At 37.0% G+C, this 22,500-nt stretch overlaps 1 protein-coding gene across 11 annotated transcripts in view; it reads right to left on the reverse strand.

Moving 5' to 3' along the window:
- cpo (couch potato) overlaps positions 1-22,500 on the reverse strand; it is a 329,161-nt gene that overhangs the window by 59,796 nt on the left and 246,865 nt on the right. For 7 of the 11 annotated variants that reach the window (XR_010857445.1, XM_067128852.1, XM_067128851.1 and 4 more), the window contains exon 2: positions 17,427-17,447. The exons of 3 other annotated variants lie outside the window; for them this stretch is intronic. Coding sequence is in view for 7 of the 8 variants with exons in the window: in XM_067128852.1 (XP_066984953.1) it covers positions 17,427-17,447 (21 nt within the window). In the remaining variant the exon portion in view is untranslated. The remainder of the gene's footprint in view (positions 1-17,426; positions 17,448-22,500) is intronic. One more of the 11 variants, XM_067128846.1, reaches the window with a different exon arrangement.

A 22,500-nucleotide genomic window follows, 5' to 3' on the forward strand; every position in this document is an offset into this window, starting at 1 on the left:
CGTGTCTCTCTCACTCTCTCTCTCTCTCTCTCTCCAATGCTTAGGTCCTCGGGAGAATTTGCACAGCCTTTCGGTTTTTTTTCCTGCAAATGCCATAACTAAATTTTTTTTTAAGAAACGCCCAGTTTACAAGGAGAGGGTCAAATCTCTCTCTCTCTCTCTCTCTCTCTCTCTCTTTCCCAACCCACCAAGTATACGTACAAACTCGCTCATACTGTCACGACTAAATTACATTTTTAATCAAATTAAATGCAGGAATTTAACAACTTCTGAAACTTTCTTTCAAAGCATGACTGATGCCTCCTCAGAAAGCGATAGTTGTAAAGATGAATTAAATCAAAATCAGGGGGATTTCATCGCGTGAAAATCGAATAACACGGCGGCATAAATATGCGAGAACGAAAGAAGCAAAATAAATGTTAAGAATTGAGCAAACGCAGAGGGGCAAAATTTAATATCCATTAAACGAAGCTCAAAGAACAGCTTAAGCACACGTAATGGAACACCTCAAGGAACAGGATTAAAAAGAGAACAACGGAAAAAGAGGAAATAGAAAAGTAAGAAAAATGCGTTGGTGGTGGTGGTGGTGGTGGTGGAGGAGGAGGAGGAGGCGTTGGTCGAAGGAGACGAGTTCCCTGTGTGTTTGTGTGTTTGTGCGTGTTTGGATCAATGAATACCTAGTGAATATTTCATCAGCTCTGCTAAACCACACACCTGAGCGCACACCTGCTGCACCATACCCACTATACCATTTTAGCCATTATATCACACATTAACAAATTTCTACAATTTTATAGTAAAAGATACTAAGATATATAACAAAACAATGAAGCAATATATTTGACAGCTTTAATGAAAAAAAAAAATCGTGAAAAAAATCGTATAATCAATGGTGGCTAACAGAGGAGTGCTAATGCAGAAAGGTAATATTGGTGGAGCTCAGACAGGTAAGTCACGGTAACATACGAACCTCGTCGACACCTCCACACTTTCTAAAATGAATACTTTCACACTTCCATATAATCATATAAATAAATACCCGTCATATCATACAGAATGATAGGCGCCATGCGTCTTCCGATTATGATGCATACAGCGATCCAGTCAGCCGACATCGTTCCAGAACGGTAAAGGGAGAACACAAAGCCAGACAGAACTGCCTAGAACAAGCGCACCTGCTACCTGTCGCTTTCACTCTTTGTTCTATTTATCTGTTCTGCACTAAAGCCGTCACGACTGCAAAGGCTAGCCGGTGCAAAAACCTTCAGCGTTCATTCAGGAAACAGTAATTAATTACGAAACCAATGTCCTGCAAGGCCAATGTATTAAGGTAGTAAAAGGAAGCATGCCGTCCGAATTCAGTGCCACGCATGACAAATGGACCTTCACGTAACTTACGAAGTGACAAGTATTTGGAAAAATAAAAATGGACTTTCCTCCTCCGGTGTATAAAGATATAACTGCCTTTGTACAAAGAGATTTTGGGCATTAAATGCACAGGTGTGTCAAGTTCACAATAAATACTTTCCTTCAATGGAAAATTCAGATTTTCAAAGCACGTCTCTTGAAATTCAAGCAACTGTGAGTGGGAGTTGATGCACCAATCCCTACGCGGAGGCTTACACTTCCAGAACAGGTGCCTGAAGAGCAAGTGCCTCTAGAAGGAATCAACACATCCATCCTCGAGAGCCGAGCTGAAACCCTTCTAGTTCTGTTTGCCAAATGCGTCTGGGAGCATATAAGGCAATAAGACATCATTTCTACGAAACATCACGGAATACATATAAAAACAGGTAAATAAAAAGGAACGCCTCCTGCTCTTCCACAAAAAAAGAAGACCTAAAACAGGTGCCATCCAGATATTGGCTCCAAATTCATAAGACCTTTACAGATCTTAGATTATGAGTAATCTCACACGCAGAAAATCACACACACACACACACACACACACACACACACACATACATACATACATATACATATACATATACATACACACATACACATATATATATATATATATATATATATATATATATATATATATATATATATATATATATATATATATATATATATATACATATATATATATATACATACACACATCAAAGCCTCGATGACATCTCAGCTTCTCGACTTTCTCGCACATTTTTCGATGCACCTATCACTACATGCTTATAGCCAGGCTCAGTTCAACAGATCTAAATGCTTTAACAGATCTACACAGACACTCGTCTTCGTTAATAGTGTCAAAGTCCTTACTAAAGCTCTCATGCGTTGCTTCTAAAGATGCCTTAGAAAGAGATGCTGTTCCAATGGTTATCATAGGTAAATAAATATGTGGGGAAAGCCATGTATGAATATTTTACATTACACACACACACATATTATATATACATATATATATATATATATATATATATATATTATATATATATATATATATATATATATATATATATATATATATATATATATATATATATATATATATAGAATCCAATGGTAACTTTTCACCAGGTACCTATACTTACCTAATTTTTAATAACCACAATGCTCTCTTAACTTCTCAATTTCTTCACTTGAAAACGTTTGTCACTATTAAGCCCAGATCCAAATGGAGGGAGAATATTTTCATTTCTTTCTTCATTTGGATCTATGCCTTATAGTGACAAACGTTTCCTGAGTGGTTATTAAAAATATATATATATATATATATATATATATATATATATATATATGCAAACATGTTATATGTATGTTTGTGTAATCCCCTTCCTTGCAAATATTCAGCTCCGCTCAATACCCTTTCAAACAGACTGTGTGTGTGTGTGTGTGTGTGTGTGTGTGTGTGTGTGTGTGTGTGTGTGTGTGTGTGTGTGTGTGTTGAAAATATTCAGCTCAGCTAATCCTGTGTGTGTGTGTGTGTGTGTGTGTGTGTGTGTGTGTGTGTGTGTGTGTGTAATCCCCTTTCTTGAAAATATTCAGCTCAGCTAAATACCCTTTCAAACAGACTGTATTTGAAACGAAAACATACAGATCTTTGAGGTTACACCTGAACGCACTTTATAAAAGTTGAAGGACTTACCATAGTCAGACTTAACGACCAATTATATTGTAGGAGTCGGTGCACAGCTGAACACTCTTGTTATCGTAAATAAATCGACGGAGAACAAGAAACTGAACTAACTGAATTATTAAGACCCTAATTATATTGTTGAACACCAAACGAGACTCCAGAGCTATTTATTAAATGAAGACAATAACTATATTTACACAACTTCATTCATTCTGCATTATATGAAAACAGTAAAATGTTATAAACAAAATAAAATATGGATAAATAAGATAGAATATTTCAAGAAAACCAATGTATGAATAAAAACAATATTGGAAAAATAAAGTCCGCAATAGTATGTATGTGCGAGTATACTGCTATATACAGGAAGCTTTCGCCAACTTAATTAGCCCTGTATATAGCAATATACTCGTACATATATACTATTGCGGACTTTATTTTTCCATTTAAGATCACGAGAAAGTGATGCTATCAAATAAAAACAATATTTCTTACCGACAACAGCTTTACACCATAAAATGTTCTCACTCATTTTAGCGCTTTTCACGACCATCAGACATTGAAATTGTTTCTCTAATAAAATCATTGGAAGCGTTTTCAGGATACACGTTAGACGAAAGCAATTTTTCTAACTAAAGTATTTTGTCGTAATGTCATTGCCTCTAACTGAAGTTGAAATTCTAATTAAAATTCCATCATGCTTATCCTAAAATATATATGAAAGACAGCTGTATTGGAAAAAAGCTTTGTCAATTTTGTCACCGTTAAATGGACGATTTTCAATACTTTCCTGTCTCGTAGAGCAAAAAATTTTTTTCAATGACAAATAAACCTTATCATTAATACTCTTTCCCTATTTACAATATCTTCAGAACGAGTACAGAAAAATATCTTAATTTAGTGAAAAATAAAAAAAACTTTTTCATGAAGTAACAACAAATCCATACATTATAAATTGGCTCACTGTAACAAAGTATTTTTCATGATGAAAAGAAACAACACTGGCAAAATTCATTAAAAAAAGTGTCCACGTCCTTCAACAGATTAAGCTAAAAAGTAACTGCCTTCGCGAAAGAATACGGATTTTCACCCATTTTACTCTAAGGAAAAATGTTCACAAGAACACAATGTCTCGTGCTTTCGTATGACTACGAAGTATATTACCACTGACATCGTATCAGTCAGTACTACTTCTCGTACAAACTTCTGAGGAATGGCATGAAAACCTTTGTATAGAAAGCCAGATATTTACCGAATGTAAATTTGTTTTGGCCTGTCCGATTTACTTTCATAAAACTGGTATAAGTAAAGGACGGCTTCACTGTTCTTCTACAAAGAACAAAAAATTAAAGCCCCAAAAGAAAGGAAAGGGAGCACCAAAAAGAGACATAGAACTGGAAAGAATAACGTTCATCCCTTTTTGAGAAATGAACGTCCTTCTTCGTACAAATCGGAACCTTAATTAGTGCGACCTTCTACGTTACGGAGAAGTGAACAGTTATGAAACGCCATCTTCAAAAACTTCTAACTACAGACTTTACAAAATAGAACAGAGAGAACAATATCCTTTTTGACCTATCTAGTCCTTTGTGTGAATAAATTTAAGATTGAGCCACAGTGAATGATAATGATATTCCAATTTATTTATTAAGTTTACGAAAGGGGAAACTTTACTCAGGAAACGACAAAACTATTATATTTTATGTGTGTTCGAATCCTGGCCAAGATTCGAACCTGTCCCTTTCGGGTTTGATACAGAGGAAACGGGAAGTTGTCCATTAGGTATTATATGAAAAACTGTATGTTTGCTGAAAGAGTTATGTGAAGGCAAAATAAGGGAGATAATTACCGCAAATTCTAAATATGCTTTTCAACTTACATCTCCAGCTGCTTCATTTACTCAAGTTTTAGGTTGCATTGTTGGTTCTCTTTTATATCCCTTAAAACCTTCTCGTTCTTCTCCATGAAAGCTTCCCTAGAGAGTAACAAGCAATATAATATTAACACATCCGCCTTCCTGGTATACCCAAAGGTAGGGCTGAATAAAATCAGTGAATAACTGAATTTCTTTATAATTACAACAAGCCGTCAACTGAGCCTTTGATTTTAATATCCTGGACCTGCTTTCGGTGAAAATATGGTACACGTTCAAAGAAGGATTGATGAAAGATCTGAGCTATGAAATAAAGCTTTTGCTTTTGGGGGCGATTTTTACATCTGACAATAAAACTCAACATATGCATTACCGCTTCAGTAAGATATCTATTTCTTTTAATGATCTTCATCTGGAATAGCGCATAGTCGTAAATAGAATATCACTTGCAACATAGGAACCAATTCACGAGAACTTTTATGCTTTCACTCTCAACGAGGACAAAATCTTGATGGGGAATCTGCAAACCGTTCCGCAAAGGAGATTCAAAAGGGCTTAAGAACTATTAAAATTATAATAATCATCATATAAAGGCTATGTGAACCAAGGTAAGTTCAAAACAGTTTTCCCTCTATGGAAATAGTCAAGAGTTTGCGACAAAGTGTTTTCACGGGGTCTCCCAACACTGCCAAGAGTTTATTATTTCATTTAGATACTGAAAGGCCACAGTCAGGGTTTTAATTTCCAGTTTTCTTTATTGTGTACAGAAAAAAACTGCATCGAAAAACACAGGTAGAGAAAATACTAAAAAATGGAAAATGACATGATCAACCAGTGCAAGACTTAATAATAGAGGAGTGCAGACCAGGAAACCATCCTTTCATCGTGCTACTCCGGAGGATCTGTAGCGAGTCTCAGGAGATGCCGCGCAGCCCAATTCCATTACATACTTGCGACAAATGACAAGAGGCGACGACGGCGGTGCGCACCAAGAAGTGGCGTGGCAGTCCACAGGGGCCTCTCGAGTTTCAGGAATCAATGCCTGCCACTAGAAGATGACGCCCGCGGGTCAAGTGGTCGCTTTTATTGTCTTCCACTTTACTCAGGATTTCATCCTCCAGGGCTCTTCCTTCCCCTCCCCTCACAGCCCTTTCCGAGGGCTTCCCTATCTGTTCCTAGGAACACTTACTAACCCTCTCTCTCTCTCTCTCTCTCTCTCTCTCTCTCTCTCTCTCTCTCTCTCTCTCTCTCTCTCTCCACAGCCCACCCTTAGATTACTAGACTACCTTTCTTCTCCCCGAATGGCCATCTTAAGAGAGCCATCTTGCTTATCATTATGGCAATTACCTCGTAGAGGCGATGACATCCGTAGCTGTAGCCTAGTTTCCTCATTAATCTAAAGACAGCCTTATCACATCCAATCAAGCCGAATGGTGCCCGTTTCGGGTGTCTATGATGCAATGGAGTGGTCAGATTACGGGTATTCCAATCAGTTCAAATGGTCAGCCTGCCACTACATAGCGCTCTCTCTGAGGACGTCTTACCTCACTCTCAGCTATATGTAGAACTACTGACTATCTGTCTATCTCTCTATCTATCTATCTCAAGTAAATGTATATGAAATAAGAAAACTCTTATGATGAAAATACAGAATGAAACTACAATAAAACGGTTGGAGGCAAATTATCACACAGTTCCTGTTGTGCCACGCCTTATTCCAGCAAAGAGAGTAAAAGTACAATTTCTCTCTCTCTCTCTCTCTCTCTCTCTCTCTCTCTCTCTCTCTCTCTCTCTCTCTCCTTTCAAATTTTCTTGACCTTAAAGAACCAAACCGATCGCCATCAAAGGTTTTGATCAATTTACAAAAAGGTCTTCAATTCACCACATTCAATGTTACCTAATATGAAAATACTGGAACTATGTTATGAAGTGCCTTCAATAAACAACAGATCAAAACTCATCCATCTTAACTAGCAATTCGATAAGTCGCCTTTTTCTTTAATTCAAGTTTCTGAATTGCTTTAATCTCCTTTCAAGTGGAAAACCTGGTTATCTATTCGTAACCATCCCCAATTATCTTATCCATACTAAATTCTTATATTTTGCCTTCTATTGGCACAATGTGATTGTCTTTGCTTGTACCTCGGTTACATATGAAATCATGAAATCAAATATGAAAATCCTATTCATAATGAAACAAATGCCACATAAAAATTTACAGAACACTCTTTACACTGTCATCATAAGTATCGAAACCTTTGGAGCAAAATAATAATTCTAATAAAATAACCATTCTTTGGATACATTTGGTAACAAATCTACTTCTTAGAAAAGGAATACTTAAATAAAACACTCCCATCTAATGGGTAATTTTAAGAGATCTAACAACATCCCAACTGTTGTAGCTGCTCTTTCTTAGGCCATGGTTTTCAATCCATCCAAATACTACATAAGATAAACTTTCAGTAGATAAGAAAAAAACAATATAATGTCGTAGGCTGAAAAATATTACCGAATGCACATAATGGACTTAATTCATGATACAAGGCCAACTGACAATTCCAAAGAGTAATACCTAAACGGATAATCTGATTATCATGATAAATTTCCAAATGAGATTCACGCGCCTTGACATGCAAACTACAATGCAGTGGATGGGGTCCCAACAAGGAATAGTTGTGCGCGTATGCACATACTGCGGGCACGCGAACATTATGTATAAATACATACAATAAAATAACCTACACCTTTTACTTCGAAACAAACTGTCCCTGTCTCACTGGTGAATTCGAGGAAATTCAAATGAACCCGAAAGCTGTTCAAATTTCCGCACTCCTGGTGACTTCCCTTACTTAGCATTTGATGTTTTCCCTCACAATCCTAGTTAACTGTACTCAACGCATGTTTATTTAGAATACTTAATAATTTACCCTCCCTGAGCTTCAATCCCTCTTTTTTTGCCCCTGGGCAACATACGGGCAAGGACGTTCTAGTCCCTTCGGCTAAGCATAAAAAATAAGTGATGCAATCAACTGCGCACCGGTTAACACAAATTACGAATCACTTGAACAAGAATAATCCTTGCTCCGGAAAGGACAAATCTGACGCACACACTTAATTACAGCTATGTAAAAAAAAAAATTCATGTGGCCGATCATGGCGGTTCTCCGTTGAAAAGGGGTACAAAGGCATAAGCTACGGTGTAGGCCATAATTACATAATCTGCAATTATATGTAAATTACTTATTCATCAGACTGAAAGTATTAAATCAACCTCAAATAAGGCGTGATTCACGCAACGAAGGAACACGAAAAGGTAATTAAAGATAAACATCGAATCCTTTCCACGTGCAATTCACATCAATGAACTTCCTGATGCCCAGATCAATTTTCCTGACTGTGAACTGGCTCCAAGGAAGCAAACCAGGAATTCGGAGTATAGACCAGGCCGCCTTTCTTCTTAAACCTTTCAACAAAACTACTCAACTGTTTACCCAGGAAAATAAATCTAGAAGATATCGACGTTTACAGAATTCAGAAGGCATGGGATCCAATCAAGGAACCAGAGTATCTGTCATTCAGCGCAGAGAGAGAGAGAGAGAGAGAGAGAGAGAGAGAGAGAGAGAGAGAAGAGAAACTATATAATAGGACAAGGCCACTACGAATGGGTAATTCACCTTGAGGCAAAATCGTACCCGCTTCAAGTCGCCTAGCCTAGACCTGAGCTGTTCATTTCCCCGTTTCTGTTGTCTCCGTCAAACGATTACAATATTCAGTGGTTGCCAATGACGCAGTGCTACATTACTGAGCTTCGGTGTGTGTCCAATCACAAGGGAGCTTCACGCTCAAAAATCATTACCGCAGTTCGTTTCCTGCTTTCATTATTATAAAAAAACAAAATCTCTAATTTTCTCTCTCTACTACATTACGAAAAACAAAATCATGGTTGTGTGCTCACTAACAAAACCATACACACATCCAAGTTATCTACCATTCCGGCCACACCCCTTCTGAAAGACGTATGGTGAAGCGCGCACGTATCATACACACACACACACACACACACATATATATATATATATATATATATATATATATATATATATATATATATATATATATATATATATATATATATATATATATATATATATATATATATATGCGACAGAGGAGTTTTACTTTGTACCAAAATCTGTGTCCCACCTTCCGTCTCTCTCATTTGAAACTAACCAATCAGTCGCGGTATGATTTATATTGCAGTAACGATAAAGGTAATTTGTCACGCTGAGGAAAGAATGTGCAATAATGATGTTGACAATACGCTGCACCAACAAAGCAAATGATGTGGCGTTACTCTATTTTATAATGACCCATTTTCATCTGTATACATATCTCATTATTATTATTATTATTATTATTATTATTATTATTATTATTATTATTATTATTATTATTATTCAAAAAACCTGCAAGACCCACCTGTGGAGAAAATGCTACTTGTCATTATTTTGATTTTTAGGCTTTAGAGCAACGCAGGAAGCCCAAACCGGGCAAATTCAAAATTCTTTTATCTTAGGATTTCAAACTTTACTTTCTTTTGGAAGGATTTATACGATCACACAGACATAGATACTCGCTTTATATAGAGATGAATACATTTTACGTTTTATCTTTTCTACGAAATACTATATGTAAGCAAGTAAGAAGGTAATTATAATGATGAAAATTAACGTACATGTAAAAAATGTGATTCACAAGCACATCTACTAAGCGTGCGCTGATGAGTATATATTGCAAGAGTGAGTTAGCATTGGTTACAAAAATAACACTACCAAAATAACTAAGTTCCATGTATGATACACGTAAAATTTTTGGATTTTCACTCACACCCCTGAAAATGTTTTTGTGTGTGTATGTATGTATGTATAATATATATATATATATATATATATATATATATATATATATATATATATATATATATATATATATATATATATATATATACATACATATATATGCATATATATATACACACACATATATATATATATATATATATATATATATATATATATATATATATATATATATATATAAAATTCCCAAACACTGCGAAAGAGCATGCATTACTCACATCCAAAACATCTCTGTTGTAGTTAATATATTAAAAAATCTCTAGCGAGGCAAGCAGGACCACACCCCCCCCAAAAAAAAATAAAAGCCAAATAATTACTGAATCCTTTCAAAATGTGCAACAAATCCCTCAAGCATAAAGGATTAGAGCACTTCATTGTATTTAGCTGGGCGTTGAGCATTCACATGCGCACTTCAAAGCAGTGCACCGGAGCGCTTTCGCAGTGAAAAATCATAGATACTGATTGCAGTTGTTCGATGGGTACTGGACCGTTCGTAGTGGGGAGCACCAAATATCGCCCCTTGTTACAAAGATATCTGCTATTCCTTGAATACTTATTGTTTTCTAGAACCTTCCAAACGCTTAGTAGACGAGAATGGCTAATCAATTCCAGATAAAAAAAATCTCTCTCAATACACCGGTCGACAGGCCAACCCTAACTCCCATTCAAGTGTTGCTGCAGATGGAGTCAAGGGTTGAGAAGCAGTTACGTCTAACGAAGTATACGCATCATACCAGCCATCTTGAGTCGAGGAAGATCAGAGAAACACAAGGGCACGGGTAGCATTCCAAAGTCTATGGCTATATAATCGTATTATGGAAGTCCATATTACGATTCTCGCTATGATTGACAAAAATCCTCCACAATCCCCTTAACTCACTGTCAACCTTGAAACATTTACCACCGAAAGATTACCGACAAGTACCACTTTCTTCCTCCTTTCAAGAAATCACCGACTAGAGACAACCTCTAAGTTTCCCCGTTGAGCTAAAGCGTAATCCGATGTACAAACTTCATTAAATCCTGTCGTCACTTAAATCAAACTGGCTCCATCTTAAACGTAATTCTCTTCAAAACAAAAGTTAAAATACACATAATTTACGTCATTAATTAACCGAGTCACTTTACTATCCTTACATTATGATTTTGAATAATTAAGCTAAATAATCTTGGAATCTTGAAGAAGAGTATTATTAGAAACTACAGATAATCTCTTACAAATATATTCTATCATTAACCGCCTACTTATTGTTTTGAAAATACTATTTATCCTTCAACACGATTTGGCTACTGTCGACATTCTTAAGCCAAAACTATTTTATAGATTACTTATAAAAAAATTCCAATTATTTCAATACATTCACCTCTTTATCTCAAGAAAACTGGCTATTTCTTCACTATGTCCTTCACAATTCATAAGTATTTGGTAATTAAATCTTGAAAAATCGCACAATTCAGTCATATGTATTAATAAAAGATTGAACTAAATGCAATTTTATATAGGACTAATTTGGAAAATTTGAGAGAGAGAGAGAGAGAGAGAGAGAGAGAGAGAGAGAGAGAGAGAGAGAGAGAGAGAGAGAGAGAATTTCCACTGACTTAAAAGTTCTGGCTCCCTTTCCACTCAATAGTTAATCTATATTGAAGAGCATCTGCAAGTGCTTCTCTCTCTCTCTCTCTCTCTCTCTCTCTCTCTCTCTCTCTCTCTCTCTCTCTCTTTTTTTCATTCTTCCCTTAGATGGTTGCACTAACCAAGATCAGCACTTGAACACGCCCGTCTCCCCTCGTCCCCGAAACAGGGTCCTCCCTCCTTCCCAATCAACTCTCCCCTCCCCCTCCTTCATGGATGACCCCATACCAACAAGCTCTTCCTAAGAGAGTATTACCAATTCCATCGACATTCCTCACGCTGCTACCAAGCGACTGTAGGTTTTGTTGGAGACAGGTGATGATACGGAAATGGTTATTTTAATCTACTATAAGAAAATGGAAAGACTTAAACATACGTACATATTTACACACATACATACACACATGCATATATATATATGCGTATGTGTGTACGTAATGTGTATGTAACTATAACATTGTTCAATCGTTGTTATTCACGTTAGAAATTCACGTAACTAACACCACTCAATATCGTAAACTTTTTAAATAGAATGATTTCATATTTATGAGAGAATGTGTTTACGCCCTCACCGTAAAGCACATGTAACAACATTGGGAAAAATAATCTTATACCAGTTTATAAAAATAGAGAACGAAATAATCAATTAACAACCCACTTTCCAGGTATCAAAGTCTTAACACAATTAGGAAATGGCTTGAGCACTGACCCAATGCAATAAGTCGTTAATCTTTTAGTGAACAATGAGAGAGAGAGAGAGAGAGAGAGAGAGAGAGAGAGAGAGAGAGAGAGAGAGAGAGAGAGAGAGAGAGCAAATAAAATTCACCATATATAATTATTCTCCATCAGGAATGAATTCTAGTGTAACCCTTGGAAACACTGAAGTTAGAAAAAATTCTGTATTTATTCCCCTAAGTCAAGAGTACGTATGCAACTACCTTCCTATCGACCAGGAATATGTTCATGTTACGCATCAAACCCGAGACAAACTATCAATGCATAATGATATAACTAATAATCAATAGCATGAAAATGAGCGAGTTTATCATTTTGGTGGTTGTCAGCAGGTTTCGTTAAGTCCACCGTTTCCAACATTTTCACTAAATATTTCATTCTCTCTTTGGGTTGCTAGGCAAAGAAAGGCTACAGAAAGAAAAAGGCGTGTTTCCTCTCGGTTTCCTTCAATGTCCTTTCCCCCTTTCTTCCATCACATATACACTTCCTCTGAACTTTTCTTGACATTAATTTCATAACGTCTAATTTCCCCATTAACCCCAGAATGACCATTTTCCCTTCTTCATTTTTCTCTCTCATCCTTTTTCCCTCCTCATCCCGTGAATTGAGTGTCCCGTAACTCGAACCCCTTATTTGTCCTCCCTCTTATTTTCCTCACTTTTACTTTTTTCCCTCATTTCCTCAGCTTGTCCTTTTCTTCCTATCTCTCTCATTTACCCGTTTGCCCTTAACCCCTGACATGCTATTTTTCCCTTTCTCCCTCACTTCTTTCCTCCTGCATAGTTCCCCTCTGCCTGAAACTCCTACTATCCATACCCGTGGGACGGCAAGAAGCACCGACGTAGGGCTCCAATTATCGGCCCCTAAACTCAAGCCATTTTATCAGCTTTCAATATCGCTAGGCAGGTCGAAGGTATTGGTCCAGTCTCACTGGTATCCCCTAGACTTTCCCCTCCCCTTAACCCCCACCCACCACCCTTTCCGGCTTTCCCGTCTACCTAACGTCTCCCCTCAATCAGATGTACCCGCCTTAAGGGAAAATTAGCTCTATGTCACCTGGAACACGACGGGTTACGTTTAATCCAGCTTAATCATCTTCAACACGAAGCTTACGTGCGTAAAAGGATAATGAATGTATTGCCAAAACAATGAGCTCCATACAGATATTTCTTTTACCGCACTTACGTTCTACTTTGATAGGAAATGCAGTGTTTCTATGACAGGGTGCAATATAAGACGATACAAACTGAAGAGGCGCTGACAAATTTATCAAGTAAAAAATATGCAACGACACAAATCAACATTTTGAAGAAACTACATGAGGCACTTCCCATGTCAGGGATACACTAAACCGGTAACGTAATACCTTCACCACCTACTGTACTCCCGTTACATTACATAATCCACAAAAATACACAGGGAGCGCAGAATCGAGGCACGACAGGATATCATCAGTCACGACTAAAACACGAAAAGACGAGGGTACAAGCCATCAGACAGAGACAGGATGACCAGCACAGTTTGCACAATTCAGACAAATCGCGTCGCTTTCAGACTGAACGCTACCAAATGCGATCTCTGGACAGGAAGAGCCTAAACGGTGCATTGAAACTTAACTTTATCACCTCAACTGAACACCAGTGACTCAATAGCCTAGTTTTTGTGGCTTTTGGGACCATCCGCTGTAAATACATCTGGAATTCTGAAGACAGTTTTCCTTGCCTTTTGACTTATGATGAATCAGTCCTACATAAACAGTAAAATAATATACTGTATTTAAAAATGAAGAAAAACACACGGTCATAACAGGCAAAAAGCAAGGCGAATAAACTTTTATCTTCCGAGAAAGAATGGGAAATAGGTATATATGTATATATTTGCGTAGTAATAAACCCATGTCAATTAGGTCAAACAATGGATTGCGCTTCTGATAAAAATCCTAATTCATTATCATGAAGCAATCTCATTTTCTGATTCTACTCCTCAATCATTCCCTTCCTGCCTTCTTTACCAGCTTTTCCCTTTAATATATTCATTCTTATATTTCTTCGAAAAGGTTACAAACCCCTTACAACAATTACCTGTCATACTCATAATTATATACAAAATATTTATGAGGACACAAGCAGCAAATAAGAAATTCGGGCACATTCTTATGGCTTCTGGACTCCCATAAAACAAGCGAGCCACGTAATCCAGCCGATAAAATTCTGATAAACAAACGGCTGTCGGCGCCCTGACCTTACTCTTCAACATACGATGACCCTGGCAACGAAAATGACCCCAATATTCGACGTCCTTTCGCCAAAAGACCAAAACAAACAAACAAACAAACAAACAAACGGTAGAACGGAGTCTAAGGGATATCCATCACATAAACGGGATCATGCAATACATAAACACTCCATTGTTGTCGTTTTTTAACAAATGGACCCCATGGTTGCAATAGCATCAATGGCTTATTAACTGTGCTGCGGATCAACCATCAGTGTTATTACTAGTTCTTGTCGTGATGTTCCAATGAAACGACCAAAGGTCTCAAAATTATATGGACAGTGACTCAGAACCCGCATTGCATACATCGAACTAAAAATATAAGTGAGGAATAGTAATTGTTAAAATGGTACTGTTTACATTGATTATTATTTTCAACATAATTCTGCTGATTTTATTCTGACATGAGACGCGCCAAGAGGAAAACAAGAGGCGATAGCCAGGGGAGAAAAGGAAGAGACGTGTGACACAACACGGGACAGAGAGAGGAGAAAAGAGGGAGAGAGGGAGGGAGGAAGAGGGGTGAGGAAGAAAGAGGGAGGTTGGACAGGGTAGGCAGTTCATTACAGCTACCCACCCAACCGCCTCTTTCCCCCGAATTCCTTTTGATAGCCTTTAAGTGCTATTAGGACAATAAAAGTGATTCATGGGGTAGGCATTACAGCGCACGGACACGCACACGCCGATGTAAATTAGATGATGATTATAGAGAACGTAACCACCCCTTCTCTGACGTCATACCAGGTCAGCCATATTGCAAGAAGGAAAAGTAGGAAAACCAGGGACAAACAACATTATTGCATGAGGGAGAAGGAAGGTTGGGGGACCGTATTTCTTACAAGGACGGACAAGGGGGAAATAGGCAAGTCCACTACTCAAGGAGGAAAATGTCAAGGAAAGACTGAAGGTATTACTCGAAGGTAGATATTCTAACGAAAAGAACTGCAGAATTAAAAATGCATCATGGAAACTGAACACACTGCGGGCGTTCAACCACTGGGCCGTTAGGTGTAACTACCAACAGTTAAAACGCACAAGCAGGGCGTCCAATGTTAACATGTAATGGAAGTATATAATTTGAAGGTGTTAAGAAGGCAGGTACTCTCTCTCTCTCTCTCTCTCTCTCTCTCTCTCTCTCTCTCTCTCTCTCTCTCTCGAAATACAAATGGCAAAGTGAAGACAGGGCTGACAACCCTCGTTAGACACGAAAGCAAAATCAAATCTCAAAATATGAGGATTGGAACCTTTGAAAGAGCGTGCAACCTGGTCTAAATAACTACCGACATGACACGCAATAACACCTTTTAGGTCTTGCCCATAAAAAGACAGTTCCCCTCTATTTGATGGTGTAACTGTACAAGTAATATATATATATATATATATATATATATATATATATATATATATATATATAATAATATATATATATATATATATATATATATATATATATATATATATATATATATATATATATATATATATATATATATATATATATATATATATATATATATATATATATATATATAATGTGTGTGTGTGTGTATGTGGGTGTACATGTGTGTGCAGTGTCTGCAAATGGCTACAACTACATCTTTGAAGTAAATTTCAGGTGCGTGCGTGGAAAATGTTCTATACCTTGTACCCGGCGTGCATTGTTCAAGCGAATGTCGGTGAAACCCAATTAGGAGCAGAACCGTGGAGGATAAAGTGTGCGCAGAGTGCATATCCCTGAGGGGCATTACCGTCACACAATTGGTGAATGGGTGCATAGGCACTTGAGAATTAGGCACGGGAGGGTTGTCACGTGTTCCGATAGAGCATTGATTTTATAGCGACGTTCGTCAGGAATCCACTGTACCTTCCGACACGTGTCTCTTTCTTCATATGGCAGTTTATTCCTAATAATCTACTCGACAGTCAATCAGACACTCGGCAGTCAATCAGATTATCAAAGGAAGTATGAAAATAAATAAAAGCTAGGGAGTTAAAATATGTCGTCATACTGCTATTCATTTCCAATATCTTCTATACAAAGGAAATTAAAAGCAAACTCACGCAAGGCACTCCTTTATAATCAGGGTAATTCAAGGATAATAATACTCGTAATCTGCTCATAATTTACAATAATAATTCCTACTTATTAAGCAAACTACGCCAATAATAGTCTTTGCTTCCAGTCTATTAAAGACAAATACGAAAGTGAACAATCCACGAGAATAGACTGATAACATGAAATCACCCAAACTCTTTCAAAATGCATTTCGCTACTGGAAGTTTTTGCTACATTTTTGGGCCAACGCCTTGCAACTGTTTTTAAAGTGACGTCATGAGAGAAAGGATAAAAGAAACTGCTCATTCTCTGAATCACTAGCTGTTGGGGGAGGGGGGGGAGGGAATTGAACGCTATATTTTGTTAAACAAAACAATAGATATTTATATAGAAATAGACATTTTTCGCAAACTGCTTAAACACCTCTACAATGCGCATGTTAGAGCTTTAAGTTGACAATAATTTTGTTCAGATAATTATAAAGCACGGAATAATAATGGCAACGAAACCGATAACGATAAAAAGCTACACCTGGCTTCTGGTTTGAGTCCCGCACGAAGACATATTGTCTACTCTGCTCCGCTTCTGAAGGGAAATTGCTAAGTAAGAATGAAAGGAGACCACATCAAGAATACGTACTGCCACGGCGAGTCCCAGTTTTATTTTGTTAAAAACTGCTTCCAAGCACACCTGCAACGCCCACGAGCCTGCCTCTCTTCCACGCCCAATCACGCCCGCTCGGATAGAACAGGGAGAGGCGAGAAGCGTGGATTGAGTTGGAAGAGGGGGGGAGGAGGGGCGTTGACTCAAAATCCGGTGTTGGAAGAAGAGAACAGTCACCAGGACCCACATACCTGTGGCAAGGGACAGAACTGTTATTAGTGACGCTCACATATGCCCTCCAACAATAACATGGTGCTAGGAATTATTACACCAACAAAGACAGTGGCTGTCTGTACTTAACAATGCAACATACACTTTATACATTACACAGTAATGGTACACACACAAATAATGTACAATATATATGTATATATACATATATATAAAATATATATATATATATATATATATATATATATATATATATATATATATATATATATATATATATATATATATATATATATTATTTATATTATTTACATATAATTTGCTGTGTGAGCATACTCTGAAACCTTTAAAACACAGAAATGAAAATACACCTAAAATATGGATTTGCATGTAAATATTCATTTTGTACTGGCCCATACGACCGACAAACATTAGGCTACTAACACATAAAGACTCATCATTAGTTGTACTATACAATATGTGTGGACTGTATGATAAAATCACATGTGGAACTAGATAGCTGGTTGTTAGAGTCAAGCTTATATCACATCCAGCTCAGTTTATTAAATGCACACCACCTCTCTCTCTATCTATCTATCTATCTATATCTCTCATACACACACACACATATATATACATACATGTGTGTGTGTGTGTTTAGAAAAGCGAAAGAAAAATATGCCCAATTTCTTGGGTCCAGCAATATCCCAAAGGCAACACTTAAAGGGCAGACCAAATTAAGAAAAGGCGGTAATAGATCTTTTCCAGCAAGTTAAACTGACGCGTGTAATTTGGCAATCTCCGGAAAAAAAACTGTCCCCAACAAATGTGGAAATAAGAACTTCTAAACGAAAATGCAAATCAAGAGGAGCAGAAAAGATTAGGAGGAGGAGGAGGAGGAGGAGGAGGAGGAGGAGGAGGTGGAGGAGGAAAGGAGAAAGTGAGAGAAAGCTTAAAAAATAGAAAAAAGAGAGGTAAAAAAATGGAAAAAAGAGAGGTAAAAGTCAAGTAGCCAAAGTAATCTTATAAAGGTTCCTCTCCCTCACACAACGTGAGATTAGGAAAATAGAAACTGAACTTCGCTACGAAGAGAGAAATTGACGGAGAGAGAGAGAGAGAGAGAGAGAGAGAGAGAGAGAGAGAGAGAGAGAGAGAGAGTATGGAGGGGGAGTATATGTTAATGAGAATACCACTAAGGCTTTGGTTGGAATGCCGGAATGTACACAGAATACAAGGAAAAGGGAAGAATTTTTCAAATTAAAGAAAGGACGCTACATTTAATGAACTACTGTAAAGAAGACATACAAAATCAAAATGAGAAGAGAGGGAGTCTGTGAGCATTAACCCTAAGGCTGGAGAGAAAAAAATCGGAAAGAATTCGGCACTCTGTTTTATCTTAACGAAACATTTTAATATAATGCGAAACAAAATTGTAAATATGCCATAACGAGCGTGACTAAAGACACACGCAGAGTAAAGGCACAAAGGTGCATGTAACATCTTGTGTGCGTATGCAAACAAACACAGACCCACATATACAAGCATAAACACAGACAAGCGCAAATGATTTAAACCCGAGTGCAGGCAATCTTCACTTAAAATCCGTTGCAACACTCTCTGTTTAATTTCCCTAAAAAGTGTTCCATATGTATTGCTAGTCCACTCTTCTGATACTTTCCTCAACGGAGGAGGTAAAATATTCAATATTTAACTCACACACAACAAAAACTTCTAAATTATTGATTGCTAAAAAGGCTACATGCCTGGTTCATTTAACATGGTATAAGATTCTATTTAGCCACAAAATATCTTTTAAAATTAAGAATAAAAGTTCTATCATTTTAGTGGCTTCACCCCAATTCAGGAGACCATCTATAACTCATAGCCCTAAACCCAAGGGTTTCTTTATCGCATTTTTAAGGCCTATTTATAGTTAGGCTATACCCAAGGGAGTGCAACCCTTTGCACAATTAATATAAGATTATACACACCAAAAGCACACGATTTCATTTTAATTCAAATGCATTTTGCTTATTATTTACACACAAATACGAGTATATATATGTATATATATAATAGATATATAATATATATATATATATATATATATATATATATATATATATATATATATATATATATATATATATATATATACACACACACACTTTATTTTGTCATGACATCGATAACCGATACTCTCCCTTATGCAGTTGTGAGAATAATTTTAAAGATGAACATTCATCATTTCATTCTACAGTCTTTCTCTCTCTCTCTCTCTCTCTTTATATATATATATATATATATATATATATATATATATATATATATGTGTGTGTGTGTGTGTGTGTGTGTGTGTGTATATATATAGATTGTTTTTATTCAAAATAGGAAAATATCAAGGGAAACAAACTGAGTCACTACCATTCATCATCTGAGTTCTGAAGCAAGGGCGAAGCCCTGTGCAGAAAAGTTCGACTGCACCAGTAGCTTCCTACAAGTGCACTGGAGTCTCATCCCTCGCAAGTAGTCTACTACAAACAGTTTGCACACTCGAACTCCCTTTGGTCCCAACGCCTATGCAACGGCTTCAACACAGAAGTTTTGAGGTTGTCCTCTCGAAACTTCCCAACACATGAATCATACACTCTTCCACCAACCTATCTGCATGGATCTACATTCTCAGCAGGTGATTAAACCACCTCTAAAACGCTGAGTCATCTCACCATCTATACTGAACTTTCTTAGTGCAGATATATCTTAACATTTCTCCTCCTTTCAATTCCACGTAGGAACTACCTCAACAACGCCTATCTTTTCAAATTCTTCCAACCGCATTCAACAGCCATAATTAACTTTCACTAAGACCTGATGCCTCCTCAAGCACCTTTTACTACTCCAAAATTGGCTTTCTGAGATGCTCAACTCTGCCAAGTTTGGTCCAGTGAAAAGTGACTGAGACCAAAAAAATGAATTAGGGTAACAAGTATTATTTTTCGGCAGAGGCCAAAGCAAATATAAACACACAAACACGTCGAAAATGTTTTGGGGTAAAAATTGAATCTGGGTACCGTAATTCTATACTGATCCATTTTAGACGGTTGAGTATAATGTTTCAGTCGTAAAAGTTGTGTAAATAATTTTTTTTTGTAAAGACCATGATGCTTTAGTAATTCATGAAGGTAATATTGATTTTCTATGATTTCCCCTGCCATGAAATATTGGGCTCACTGAAGTGGGGCCTCAGTGTAAGTTACTCAAGGCCTATATTAATGAAACACTGAACTGAATTCATAATATTGAAAAAATATAAATGACTGCCACAGCTGTAAGTTCTGACGTTGCTTTACTGAAGGATCTTTAACAGCATATTATCATGTAGGTCTACACTACAAAAGCTGTAACGCAAATAATCAGTTTTATCTCTAAGAACATCTAAATTTAATTCACATAACATACTGTAACACGCCTTGCTCACGACAAAACGTTAACAAGTAATCTTCAGTCTTTTTTTAACATTGCTTTATTTCATTACGGAGTCGATTCCATAAAGAATCGGACTTTTCTGGGTTTCCTTTGTGTTTGTGGCGATTTTATTAAGGAGTTGATATCCAAATCCCATTTCAAAAGATAGACAAATTACCTAAGGTATTTCGAGTTCCATACGGCAATGAAAGATGAGCATACGTAGCCAGTTATGGAGCTCATGAAATCCTTAGCATAAATTTCACTCACTTATGGAGAGCATGACAACTGCACCCATTTATGGAGAGCATGACACAGATTAATATACTAATCAGATGTTAAATAGTACCATCAGTGCCTTGGACACTCAGTAAATTTCTCACTGGGTTTCATAAGTGAAGCGTAGGCTGCAAGGTGGGCCTTTGTTTGCACATGGCCAACTGGCGCGCAAATTAAATTCTGAAATTGGGAAATACTCTATATGTACTTACTCCTTAGTAAACCCTTAATTTTTTTTAACGATATTGTTAACTTATTGGTTTATGTTAGTGTAAAATAAAGATTTTGGCTTGATCTTTCGAATGAAATTAATTCTTCCAATCTCGTTGCTCAGGGCTCTACAAACGATCAGTTTTCTCATATTTACCAAACTATACTGTAGATATTTATTGGTCATTCATAACTCCGGATATGTCGTCACTACTATTTCAAAGCATTCCTGAAGAGGACTTGACATGAAAATATCACAAAAATAACGTCAAATGATTCCCACTGGCGGTTAAAAATTTTATAGGTTGCAAAAAGTCGACTTCTGGCAGCCATCCTGGAATCATGAATAAAACCCACTTTACTCGGGTTGATTTGTATTAAATTTGGAAGGTGCAGAGGCCTACACAAAATTATTTTAGAGAAAAGTGGTTAGCATACAAGTTTTCAGGTCCATTCGGTTTCGTATCAATTTGTACTCGACCGTTCTTGCTTCACCTATTTTGGTTGGCTTCTTCCACCCAATCACTGTTCTTAACATTTACTTTAGAAATCGGTATTTGAATAAAAACTTTTCCATGCTAGCATTCATCCCTCCCAAAGTCATTTTTCTTTACTTAACAACTTCTTTTCATCATCACCACTCACTTTATCTGTTCTCTCTTTGCTACCCTCATCTTTCTCTTTCAATGTGTATAAATATTAAGCAGCCACCGTGGCTAAATTCACTCTAAATGGAATACTGGTGTTCCCGTACAATAAGCAAGTTTACCGACACTAAAAGAGGAATTCAGTTCGCACAACTGTATTGTGAATGATGCACTCTGCAACACTTAAAACTTTGGTATCATCTTGGCATCATAAGTGGGAAGGTCTCTGGGAACAACACTTGAGAGTAATCATTATTCGAAAAACCAAATCACTCGTAAAAACCCTGTGAGTCACTCTTGGAAAAAATGTCACTTTTCCAAAGCCCGAGTCTGAACAGACTAATCTGATCACAAGATTTCCCCACCACGAATTTATTGTCTAACCAGAGAGAGAGAGAGAGAGAGAGAGAGAGAGAGAGAGAGAGAGAGAGAGAGAAAGAGAGAGAGAGAGAGAGAGAGAGAGAGAGAATTTTCCAGGCGTTTACATAAAAAA

Source organism: Macrobrachium rosenbergii, chromosome 27 (genome assembly GCF_040412425.1).
Source record: "Macrobrachium rosenbergii isolate ZJJX-2024 chromosome 27, ASM4041242v1, whole genome shotgun sequence".
Classification (NCBI taxonomy): Eukaryota; Metazoa; Arthropoda; class Malacostraca; order Decapoda; family Palaemonidae; genus Macrobrachium; species Macrobrachium rosenbergii.